We start from the raw sequence: 12751 nt of genomic DNA, 5'->3' as shown, positions 1-12751 counted from the left end.
TCATAGAAGTGGGAAATAAACTTAGGGTTTCTACTATGGCAATTTATACTGTATGTGATTCGAAAATATAAAAGTTATATATGAAGGAAAGCTCACAAAAAGTGAGTTTGGTGAAATCTTAGTTTGTATCCTGATAAATGCAAAATAATCTAATAGCAATTTTAAAATGCCAAATACAAAAAAAATATTTATTTGGAGGAGATTAAAATATGTACTGAATATATTCATAATAAACATATGTGTAATACCAAAAATACAGGCATTATGTATAGATTATATTGATATTCTGTGTGCTTTTTATCTTTCCAATGCAGATATGAGTATCATTGGGCAGATGGAACAAACATAAAGAAGCCTATTAAGTGCTCTGCACCAAAGTATATTGATTACCTGATGACTTGGGTTCAGGACCAGTTGGATGATGAGACATTATTTCCATCAAAAATTGGTATAATTGTTTTGTTTAACTGGGATCCATTATGATTTATCTACCTGTATACTTTTCTAGGACTTACAATAGAATTCCCTGTATATTCAAGGAACCATGCTAGATTAATTACCACTTCAAAATATTTCTAATGTTTCTAATCTTATATGCTTGAAAAGTGTCTTTTTCATACCAAGTTTATCATGTATTAATAAGATAAATTAATTTAACCTATAATTTTACCTATAATTTTACCCTATAATTTTAAACAAGAAGAAGATCCGTATATCTTGGATTGTAACAAATCTGGCCTGTGTTAAGGAAAAAAAAGAGACCTGGATGCTGGGTAGACAGCCTGTAATCATCTACTATAGTCATATCCATTTCATATTTAGAAAGAGAGTTTGTATGACATAAGGGACTTCCCTCGTGGCTCAGCTGATAAAGAATCTGCCTGCAATGAGGGAGACCTGGGTTCGATCCCTGGGTTGGGAAGAGCCCCTGGAGAAGGGACCAGCTACCCACTCCAGCATTCTGGCCTGGAGAATTCCATGGACTGTATGGTCCATGGGGTCGCAAAGAGTCGGACACGACTGAGCGACTTGCACTTTCTTTCATTTTTATATGACATAAACCCAGTATTACATTATATTTTTGTCAGAGTATTTGTATTCATGACCCATAGCATGAACCTTGCAGACTGTGAAATAAAACTAGGTGAGAAGAAAACAAGAAGATTTGATGGGTTGGCCTGTTAGCACCTAAGTGACTTTTGCTTTTTTTATATTCGCTGGACTTTTAAAGGGCTAAACTTTCAAGCAGAAATTATTTACATTTAGACAGTTCATATGATTTTACTGTGTCAAACTGCTTACAGCTGTGTTTTCTGAAAAAAATAAGAATTTGCTTTTTCAACTTCTTGACTGTATTTTATGCTTTTTTACTTTTGGGGAGAAGTATGTGGTGGAGGAGACATCAACGTAAATAGTTGCTGTTATGACACATTCATTGAATGCTTTAACTACTTCAAAGCCTTTGTAATGAAAGGTCTATTTTTCAGAACTGCATTCCTTATATACATAGTATGGTATGGGACAAGTGCCCTCATCTTTTATCTTCTGTATTTTTAAATTTTTTATTTTAACTCAATTTCAGACTTCTGTTAATAGAAAATTTGTAAGAATCATACAAAGAACCCCTATATATCCTTCTTCCAGATTAGTTGCCAGCATTTTAACTCATTTGCTTTCCCTCTCTCTTCCTCCTTCCCTCCCTGCCTCTCTCCTTCCCTACTTTTTCTTCCCTCCTGATCCCACATCCTTTCTTTTTCCTGAAGATTTGAGAGTAAGTTGCATATATGATGACCTTTATCTCCATGTGCTTCAATGTGTATTTTCTTAGACAACCACAGAGTAACTTTCAAAATCAGGAAATTAATACCAGTACAATATTATTGTCTAATTTACAGATCTTATTCCAATTTTTCAGTCTTTTTTTGTCTTTCATGACATTGACATTTTTGAAGAGTGTAACATACTATTTTGTATAGTGTCCCTTCATTTGGGAGACAGTTATGTCCCCCCAAATGTCTTATGTTTTCTTGTGACCTATAACTTTTTTCTTTTAAACTTTTAATTTTATATTGAAGTATAGCTGATTGACAATGTTGTGATAGTTTCTGGTAGGCTGCAAAGGGACTCAGCCATACATATACATGTATCCTTTCTCCCCCAAACTCCCCTCCCTTCCAGGCTGCCAGATAACATTGAGTAGAGTTCCTTACTGTGCCATACAGTAGGACCTTGTTGTGACTTATAATACTTTTAAATGGGCAGTAGGCAATGTGATCACATTGAAGCCAGTAGTACCATACTAGTATTTGGCTTGTGTTTTGCCAGTCTGGATCATTTAGCCAGTTTAACAAGAGATGTGGATTTTTGTATTTTTATAGTTTTATATTTGTTTAATGCTATAAAAGTGCTCTAATTCAGAAAGCCAGTCTCTAATTGAGCAGAGACTGCAGCTAATTTCAAGATAGTTGTAGTCCTGGTGTAGTAATGCGATAACTTACATAGGAAAAAAGTACAGAAATTTATTGCCGGAAAGCTATATGTGGTAATACATTATTTGTGTTCAGCATAAGAAATCTGAGGGACTAAGTGTGCATTTTAGCTCCATTACCATCTCAGACATTTATTTGTTGTAGTTTTGGTAAACTTAGGCCTAAGGGGCTCTACTGAAGACAGATTCTTATTCCATAGAAGCACTGAAGTTTGTTTTCATTCGTGATATGTTGAGAACATTTGAAAAGTACAATAGGTATATTAAGTGGTAATAAAAATATTTCTTATTTTCAGCCTTGTTTTGGTAACTTATGTTGTCACTTGCTGACAAACTCACACTACCTTGTTCTCTTCTTGTTAATAGAGGGAGTTGTTTATCTCTTTATTAGGTGTCCCATTTCCAAAGAATTTCATGTCTGTGGCAAAAACTATACTCAAACGCCTCTTTAGGGTTTATGCTCACATTTATCATCAGCATTTTGACCCTGTGATCCAGCTTCAAGAGGAAGCACATCTCAATACATCTTTCAAGCACTTTATTTTTTTTGTCCAGGTAAGTTGGATTAGGGGCTTCCCTGATAGCTCAGTATTTGGTAAAGAATTTGGTAAATTCTCAAATTCTCAGACTTCGGTAAAGAATCCGCCTGCGATGCGGGAGACCTGGGTTTGACCCGTGGGTTGGGAAGATCTCCTGAAGAAGGGAAAGGCTACCCACTCCAGTATTCTGGCATGGAGAAATCCATGGCCTGTTTAGTCCATCGGGTTGCAAAGAGCTGGACATGACTGAGCGACTTTCACTTTCAAGTTGGATTAGGAGATATTTTTTGCTCAGTAAAAGCAGTTATCTACAGAGTTATGAGGTGAATACTACATCCATACTGTCAGAATAAAATTTGCTCTATTTCTTTAGTCTTTATCCTCTTTAATACTTGCCATGATGATAAAGACTTGCCTTCAATTTCTGAATTCCATCGCAAGTCTACAGTGAATCTGAGCAATCTTACTTCAGCTGTCTGTAATGGAGCAGCTAAATAGGGAACTTGGCTTGTTTGGTAGACATATGAGTTGAACTTGTCTCTGAGCACTCCTGCTACTCCTTTTTCTTGTCTGATCTAGATCTTTTTTCGAAGATCTGGCATGGAAATGAACTTTAAATAGCATATCTTTTCCCTCTTTTTAAAACCATATTCTGAGTAAGTTCTGAATTTGATACTGTCCATTATTGCAAAGGGGGAAAAATGTCCCAAAGAGCGTTGATATTCCAGAGGTCCATTAATCTTTGATCTGACTCCTTAGGTTGACCTCCTCTTCCTTCACTATTTAGTTCTCAGACAACTGGCCTTAGAGATGTAAACTAAAAGAAATGAGGTTATTCTTGCCCTGCTATAATAATTAGAGAACCAACAGGTAGGAGTGAAAAAGGTAGAAATACATAAACTGAGCAGATATTTTTCAGTGGAGGTTGGAGAAGGAAGATGGTAGGTGGGAGATGTCCATGACTTATATCTCTGTTGTTTTTTTATCTGTTTTTGTATATAAACTTATAAATGCCTTTCTCACACTCATCTCCACAAAGAAAATTTTGTTTATTTTCCTTCTATTCACACTCTTCACTCTGAGGGCACATGTTTTGTATCTTAATTTCACCTATATAAACAAAAAAAATTGAAGAGATAATAACTTGCCATGACCATTGCTCTGAGCAGTTATTTTACTGTGGTGTCCCATCTATAGACACCAATAGAAACAAAGATAATGTTATACTAAATTTCTGCCTCCCTGCCTGGTTTAGGGAGAACATGATTACTTAAGGTTTCAGTGGTTTGGGAGAGGATTTCTCTCACCAGAAAGTTTAGTTTTACCTTATTGTATGATCTTAAAGTACCCTGTATCTCCCAACTCCTAGCAAATAGTAAGAAATTGGTATGTGGCATTTACCACATCTGAGCCTCATTACATCTGAGGACACTGTGATGGTTTTAAAGATGGGTCCATTGGTTATATATTATCACCTCTTTGAGTGAGAGTGGCCCCTGCCCTGGACCTCACAATTTAGAAGTTTTATCCTGGCCCTTCTCCAGCTTACTCCTCCCCAAAGAGTGAGAAACCCACAGGGCCAAGAACATACCTGCATAGATCCCTTCTGGTATGTGCTTGGGTACCTGAGATTCAGAATTCCCTGCCCATGTGGTCCCAGGTGTATTTCCAGGATCTGCATGGATCTTTTCTGTTGGTCCATTGTTTTAAGGGAAGGTACTCTTGCCCGGAAAATCCCATGGACGGAGGAGTCTGGTAGGCTGCAGTCCATGGGGTCGCAAAAGAGTTGGACACGACTGAGCGACTTCACTTTCACTTCCCGTTCATGCACTGGAGAAGGAAATGGCAACCCACTCCAGTATTCTTGGGAGAATCCCAGGGATGGCGAAGCCTGGTGGGCTGCCGTCTATGGGGTCGCACAGAGTCGGACACGACTGAAGCGACTTAGCAGCAGCAGCAGCAGCAGTCATGTGATATAAATATCCATTTGTGTTCTTGGTCCACACCCCATAAATCTTAGTGGTAGACTTGCTGTTAAATGCCCCTTAATGTTTCTTCTCAGTACTTACTGTAGTGGTTGGCACAGGGTGGGTGCTAATAAATGAGTGAAATTGAGAGCTCAGAATGCCCCACTGTGGCAGAAGACCAGAAATATCGACAACCTTTATGTTTTAACCTTATAATTTATAAGCTATTTTTATAGGGGAAAGCTATTCAGAATTGAATTTCGGAATGACAGTGATAAACTTCTAAAGAAGCACAAATTAAATCCAGGCTTTCTTATTTGTTCTTTACAGGATTTTATTATTTATCATCTGTGGACTCCACATTATTCATGTCATTCCCATACCATATCGTATGTAGCTTGCAGATATGTTAGTTAATAACATAAACTACATCTTTTATTCTTCATATAATGCTGAAATTTGCCTGAGAATTTTTTTGGTCCCTACTTGATTGGATATATCTAAATGGTGTCCCAATTATTCATCCTAACAGGGAGCAGCAAGTCTCATTTATTGTTTACTTTGTGCCAGGGATTACATGAAGTAGTTAACACACAGTATCACATTTAGTCCCCATAGTAATCTTATGAGATATGTGTGTGTGTGTGTGTGTGTTAGTTGCTCAGTCATGTCCAACTCTTTGCAACCCCACGAACTGCAGCCCGCCAGGCTTTTCTGTCCATGGAATTCTCCAGGCAAGAATACTGGAGTGCATTGCCGTTCTCTTCTCCAGAATCTTATGAGATAATTTATCCTAATATTAGTAGAAATGTAAAATACCAAAAGTGGTTAAGTGATTTGCCTAAGATGCAAGAGGTAGGGAATAGGAAAAAAAAAAAAAATTTTTTTTTAAGATTTGACTTGTATTTACTTTAAAAGCTAATTTCCAACAAATGTTAATGGAAATCTATTTTGGAATGATATGTAAATAATATGTTCTTGCTCTTTCTTCTGCCTTTGTCGGCACACAGGAATTCAACCTTATTGATAGAAGAGAACTTGCACCACTCCAGGAACTGATTGAAAAACTCACCTCAAAGGACAGATAAAAGGATGGGGACGTATGCAAATTATTCCTCAAATGAAGCTGTGTGGAGTGTATTTGGATTTTGTTGTATTTTATTTTTATCTTGGTTGTTTTTATCTTAGGCTTGGAGGGTTTGTTGGGTTCCTTTTTCTTTAATCTGAATAAATGAAACCATATACTATTGCTCGAGGAAGCCAAGAACCACTGTCTATACATTTGATAGGGGTAAATTTTGTCTTAGTGGCATATAGTATTTTTTTTAACTTGGAGAATTTTTAATAATATTATATGTTGAAAGAAATGCTTACTGATTGGACTGCTCATGGATGGGGGTTCTCCTTGTGTAAATTGTGGCTGATTTTTGAAGTCCCCAAAAGACATTTTTAAGTGCCTTGGCAGGCTCACTTCTGAGGTGCAAAGCACAAACATAGAATTGAACAGGGCTTGAAACAATATTAGGACTTCTACCCAGGGCACTTACTGATGCATGTTTTAAAATATTGATAGAAGCCATAGTTTACCTAAATTGATGATCTCCAACTTTTACTACATTAGAGAAACATAATTTGTAAAGGTCTGCGTGTAGGGCATAAAAAATTAGTATTTCTTAATTATTTTTGATATTCATAGTAATTCTGTTCAACAGATGCTTAAAGTTCTACAAGCAAGTCTTTTCCATCTCTTGATATCTGTGATATTGAAACTTGAAGATGTTGAAATGTAATAGCTGTTATATTTTGGCTTCTTTCTACACTTTAACTGCACTGTAGGTGTAAAAATTCAGGTTATATATAGGTTTGCGATCTTCAGAGGTGATGCTGAACTGTGAGGTTTCTTAGCAATTGCCAAATGAGCCATAAGTCTGCAAAATCCCCTTCTGCTTTGAAGAGGACTGGGGTGTGTGCTTGTGAGGGTCGAGGGTGGGGTTACTTTGAATGGGGCGTTATAGATGGGATTAAGTATGGGGAGTCAAGTTCAAGAAAGTCCTTTCTCAAAACCCTTGACTAGAATGGCATGAAGATTTTAATCAATATCTTGTAAACAAAGTCTTAGAGACTTCCTTTTAGGAATCAACTTCCATGTGAAGTTAAAAATAAATTACTAATTTTAGATATAGGCATACACATGGAATTTAAGGACTCTGTGGGAAAATTGATCACTTTACAGCATTTCCATTCAGTGAATGGAGCTGGTGTTTTATCATTTTAAAATGATACAGTACCTTCTTTGCTTGTTGTAGGTCGAAGCATTCTGACTTCTGATTTTTCCACTGTGAAAGGAAGTCTTTCTTTGCAGTGATATCAGATAATGAAAGTGTCAAATGAGTACTTACTAACTTTTACCTTTTTTTGCCATGACTTTCTAGTGAACTGTTCCCATAAGTAAAAAATTCAGAAACTTAGTTTTTAAAGTAAATATTAACATTTTTCACTTCAGTTTTATTCTTGCAAAATATCCTCTTAGACTTGCAGTTTTAATTTTGTCGTTTCTAGTAAAACTGTTTCCTTAAGTTCAAAATATATACCTTTTCCCTTGTAGACTAGAAATCTTGCTCTGAAACTGTATAGACTAAAAACACTTAATAGAAAAGAATGTAAAACAAAATCAGTTTGGTTTTGCCATTAACAAATCGAATAGTGATACAATTTAATGCCATTACAATTATGATCACTAGGAACTTTTTCTCCCATTTCATTTCTAGCAATCATTCTCCAGGTGCCAACATGGAATTAACAGGAGAACCTGGCAGAGGCAAATACATTGGACATTCATTGGTAATACTTATTTGTAAACTGCAGTGAGAACTGCTGATTTCCTTAAAACAAATATTTTAGTATCCATATATACAACATCAGCCACTATTGGTTGATTCAGAAATAAAATTTGACATCCAATGATTTGGGTCCTATCCATTTAGGAAAATGAAGCACATGATTATTCAAATTGTCTTCCATACTGCATTTGACTTCATATCAACCTGATAATAAAGGGGTTGCAGTAGCCAAGTGTGGAGAGAAAAATGAAACATTTGTTTTGCTCATTTAAGCCTTACACAGTACTGTACAAATGTTATTATAAATTAATGTTTAGTCGCAGGACTGACTTTTCCACTCGAGGTAGATAGGGGTTTCTTGTCACTGTGCCAGAATCTCAGGTGCCTGCTTCTGAGTATTCCTTGAAAAAGAGGTACTGGGAAGTAAGGACATATGTATGTGTATATGTAGTAACAAAGTAGAGACATTCTCCCGGCAGAGGCCTGGCAGAGTACATGGTGTTGACACGGCTGCAGGTAGGGAAGCACCAGAGCATGTGCGAAATAACGGATTTCATAAAAGGCTGCTTTGATTCAGTTGGTTCCCATGAGCATTAGTAAGTTGCCCTTTATCAAATAAGGGTCACATCTTGTTTTGCAACAGAGTTTGCTTACAAATGTCTATTGGATTCTTTCCAAGTCTCTTAATTTATAAATAACCAGGATAATGATTCCTGCCCTCTGTCCCACCCTCTTACAGAGATACAAAGCAGAAGTTGGTTTTCTCATCTGCTGATGACAGCATGAAATATAAAGTAATAAGTTTATATAGTGTTAATGTCACAGTGCTTTGGTTAAATGTTGATATAAAGCAAGTTTTAGGAATTCTTTTAAATGATGGAGTAATGGTGGTGGAGAGAACTTAGTAACAGAAAGAGTGAAAATCTTTTCATTAGCTGTAGGTGGTGCTACTGGCTTTTATTTGCTGGCTTGATTATTCTGTTTCCCACAAAAACCATGGCATTAGGCTGCAGTAAAACAGTAAGTATGTGTTAGCTGGTAGAGGCTTTGGAGGTCAATTTACCTTAAATTGAAAGATTTTAGATAGCTGTTTCTTCCTACCTTTGCTTGTTATATGTAAATGCTAAGTGGTCAACATAAAACTACATGGGAGAAGATATGTTTAGAGTATAATAAATATGTCTCAGACTGAGTTACCACCTGGCTTAGTAGGAAAGAAAGCACTACAATCTCTTACATTCAGGAATTACAGATAATGTGCATATTTATATTTTACATGTAATCACCATACTCCATTTTATATATTAGTATTTTCCTTGCTTAGGGGAAAATAGCACAGTAACAGATCTCTTTTATACTTTTGTCTTCACCCTCTCTGAGAGAGGTTTTGATAACCACTGAAATGGTAAGATATGGGAGATACAATTATTAGGCTGTAAGACTTCCTTTTAAAATAAATATACCACACCTTAAACAGCGAAGTGAGAGTTGATCTTCGGAGTGGTTTCTTTGGGAGCACTACTTATTCCAGCTACACTGTAGAGGTGTAATCACTTTCAGAGATGCCTTGAGAGTTGGTGTGTGACTATACAAGAAAATCCATTTCATCATTTTAGTTGCACCAAAAACTTTTCTGGAAGCTTAATATGACCTATCTCATTTACCAAAACGATTCTGCTTTGGCTCTTTTTCTTAGAACTAAACTATTAAGGAAGTTCAAAAGAATATGCCATAGGATCTGAATTGCAGAAGAGAATGTTTTGAGTATTGATTTGTGGCATCATTTAATAAAAACATAATTTCCTTATGTCACTACTTTGAGGTAGGCAATATCATTTGGATGTATACATTTTTATTTTTTAAAATTTAGTTTAATTATCTTACAGTTAAATATAATAACTTTTTAAAAAGGATCCAATATTTAAAATAGAAGTAGCTTAAGAAAACAACCACCCTTACCTCTATCCTTTTTTAAAAAAAACTTACTTTCATGCAAGTGTACAATTTAAATTTCAAGGCTGGAGAAATTGGAACACATTTTATATATCAATTATGCTGAATTTAAGTCTGTATATCATAGTAAAATATTTCAAACTGTATAATCATTTCATATGTCATTTATAACTTTAACATTTTATTGTCTTTAAAAGATACAATCAAGAAGTATATTTGAAAATGTCACTGCATACCAAGAGAAAAACTTATTTTGAAACATATCTGGGATATTAAAAAATACACCAATTCCTAGAAACACTATTTTAGATCTATAATTTAAGAACCACTCCTAAAATGATTTAAATATTAGCATTTTGTCATAGTATTCAGTTTCACATAGGAATTACTGTTGTTCAGCTATCAGTGTAATGGTGTATGAGAAAACTGTTTAGAGGTAAAGTTATTTCATGATTTAATGGAAAATGACTTTAATATATAGTAACAATTCTGATCGCAGACAATTTGAATTTTTGAGGCTTTCCTAATGGGCTAATCATAGAGAAAAAAATCATTTTGGAGCTATAAAACTGTGTTTCCGTGTCTGCCATTTGTAAGTGAACTAATATTAATACTTAAATTTTGACAAAAGAGAAAATACAGATTATTATACTGAGTACTCTCAGTTTTGCAAGTATGACACATTTTCTTTTCTGCATATAATACTACACAATAGAATAATTTGGATTAAATCCTCAAAGATAGTGAAATCACTGGCCTTTCCAAACTGTGTGTTTACTTGTTATCTCCTTCTCTTTGGAAGTAAATTATTTCCTTATGGCTCTTGACTTTCCATATCTTCCTCCCTCCCCCATCTTGCAACACACACTCACATGGACAAAAAACAAAACAGATTGTTATATAGGTCCACACTATTGGTGATTCTAAAGTGATTGCTGTCAATAGATAGGTTGTGGCTGAAATGTTGGACAATACAACTGAAAGAAGCATTTTTGGTTTATTTTGGTTGACAACTTTCTTTAAACTATGTCACTGAGGCTGATATTATTAGTGATATACATTTAAAATTTTATTAATATTTAATGTCTGTTATATTAATGTCTGTTATAAATTCTTTTGTGTGGTTGTTTCTTACAGGTTTGCACGTTTTAATTTTTATTGTTTACTTAATTGGGCAAGGTGTAAAATAGATTCGCACATTTTCATTTCAAGAACACTTTTCTCCCTGAATTGTTCTGCAGAGATAACTATTTTTAGAGGAAATAGTTTTTTACAGCCACTAAATTGTATTTGTTATTTTTGTACATGCATTGCTAGGGTGGTAAGGGCACTAATCTTGTAGGGAAAATCTTTTGTTTTATTTGAATGTTTCCTATACATTATTATTTACAATTACCTAGGAACAGCATCATGAAATACAATAATTATAAGAACACTTAAAGTTTTAATAGACTCATTTCTATCAAACAGGACAAAACCAGAAGAATACCACTAGTGCCATAAATGGAAGCGTGTGGTGGCATACACACTGTGCAAATGTTGTAGAGAATGAGTAAGGCAGGACCCCGCTCTCATGGGGATGGGCAGTTTCTCTATATTAAAGTAGCTGAAGGGGCGGAATCATCTAAAACATGAAATACAATATGGGCACTGTATTGTAAACTGTGCCAAGATTACTGAAATTATAGTTACTGTTGATCAAACTTTAAACTATTTCATCATTTTTGTTTTAAGAGGGGATACTGAGGGAATTCTTGTCAAGTGGTTAAGGCTTGGCGCTTTCACTGGCTGGGCCTGGGTTCGATCCCTGGTTGGGGAACTAAGATCCTGCAAGCCACAGGATGTGGCAAAAAAAAAAAAAAGAGGGTACTGAATGTCAGAAAATCTGTAATGTGTTTTGAGAGATGTAAATAAAGTATACAGACTTGTATGTGATGGGATTGGAACTATTTAATTTCTAGGTTTTTTTTTTTTTTTAAGGAAGAAACTGAATGTTTATTTAAAAAATAATAAATAGTTATGTTTGGACATGAATCCTGACTGCATTACCGTTCATTTTTGCTATAGGTATTCCCACACTGCATACATTCCTAGAGAAATATTGAAGGTCTATGAAATATTTTGAACATTTAAAACTTGTCGGGCCTTATTTTTGATAATGTTCACAACAGCCCTGGAAGTTAGTATCTCAGTATTTTTTATACTAGAAAGCTAAAGCTTAGAAACTGTAGAAGTCACTGATGAGAACCAGGGTTTAAAAACCTAAATATGCTTGACCTTGAGGCCAGTGCTTTTATTTTCTTTAAATATACTATTACTATAAGAATAGTTAGCAGAATAATTGTTGGCCTTTCCATTAAGCCAGTTCAGTTCAGTTCAGGTCAGTCGCTCAGTTGTGTCCGACTCTTTGCGACCCCATGAATCGCAGCATGGCAGGCCTCCCTGCCCATCACCAACTCCAGGAATTTACCCAAACTCATGTCCATCAAGTCGGTGATTCCATCCACCATCTCATCCTCTGTTGTCCCCTTCTCCTCCATCCCCCAGTCCTTCCCAGCATCAGGGTCTTTTCCAATGAGTCAAATCTTCGCATCGGTGGCCGAAGTATTAGAATTTCAGCTTCAACATCAGTCCTTCCAATGAACATCCAGGAATGATCTCCTTTAGGATGGACTGGTTGGATCTCCTTGCAGTCCAAGGGACTCTCAAGAGTCTTCTCCAACACCACAGTTCAAAAGCATCAATTCTGCAGCACTCAGCTTTCTTCACCGTCCAACTCTCACATCCATACATGAGTACTGGAAAAACCACAGCCTTGACTAGATGGACCTTTGTTGGCAAAGTAATGTCTCTACTTTTTAATATGCTATCTAGGTTTGTCATCACTTTATTTCCAAGGAGTAAGCGTCTTTTAATTTCATGGCTGCAATCACCATCTGCAGTGATTTTGGAGCCCCAAAAAAT

The 12751-nt window shown here is 35.7% G+C and overlaps 1 protein-coding gene across 5 annotated transcripts in view; it reads left to right on the top strand.

The window, feature by feature from the left end:
• MOB1B (MOB kinase activator 1B) overlaps nucleotides 1-11821 on the top strand; it is a 54455-nt gene extending 42634 nt beyond the window's left edge. For all 5 annotated transcript variants that reach the window (XM_081587498.1, XM_081587496.1, XM_081587509.1 and 2 more), the window contains 3 exons: nucleotides 315-448; nucleotides 2880-3043; nucleotides 6005-11821. In XM_081587498.1, coding sequence (XP_081443624.1) covers nucleotides 315-448; nucleotides 2880-3043; nucleotides 6005-6082 — 376 coding nt within the window. In that variant the 3' untranslated portion in view covers nucleotides 6083-11821. The remainder of the gene's footprint in view (nucleotides 1-314; nucleotides 449-2879; nucleotides 3044-6004) is intronic.
• The last annotated feature ends 930 nt before the right edge of the window (nucleotides 11822-12751 follow it).

This window comes from Giraffa tippelskirchi, chromosome 1 (genome assembly GCF_054371585.1).
Source record: "Giraffa tippelskirchi isolate mGirTip1 chromosome 1, T2T-mGirTip1v1.2.pri, whole genome shotgun sequence".
Lineage (NCBI taxonomy): Eukaryota > Metazoa > Chordata > Mammalia > Artiodactyla > Giraffidae > Giraffa > Giraffa tippelskirchi.
This window is presented reverse-complemented; position numbering and strand designations above follow the sequence as displayed.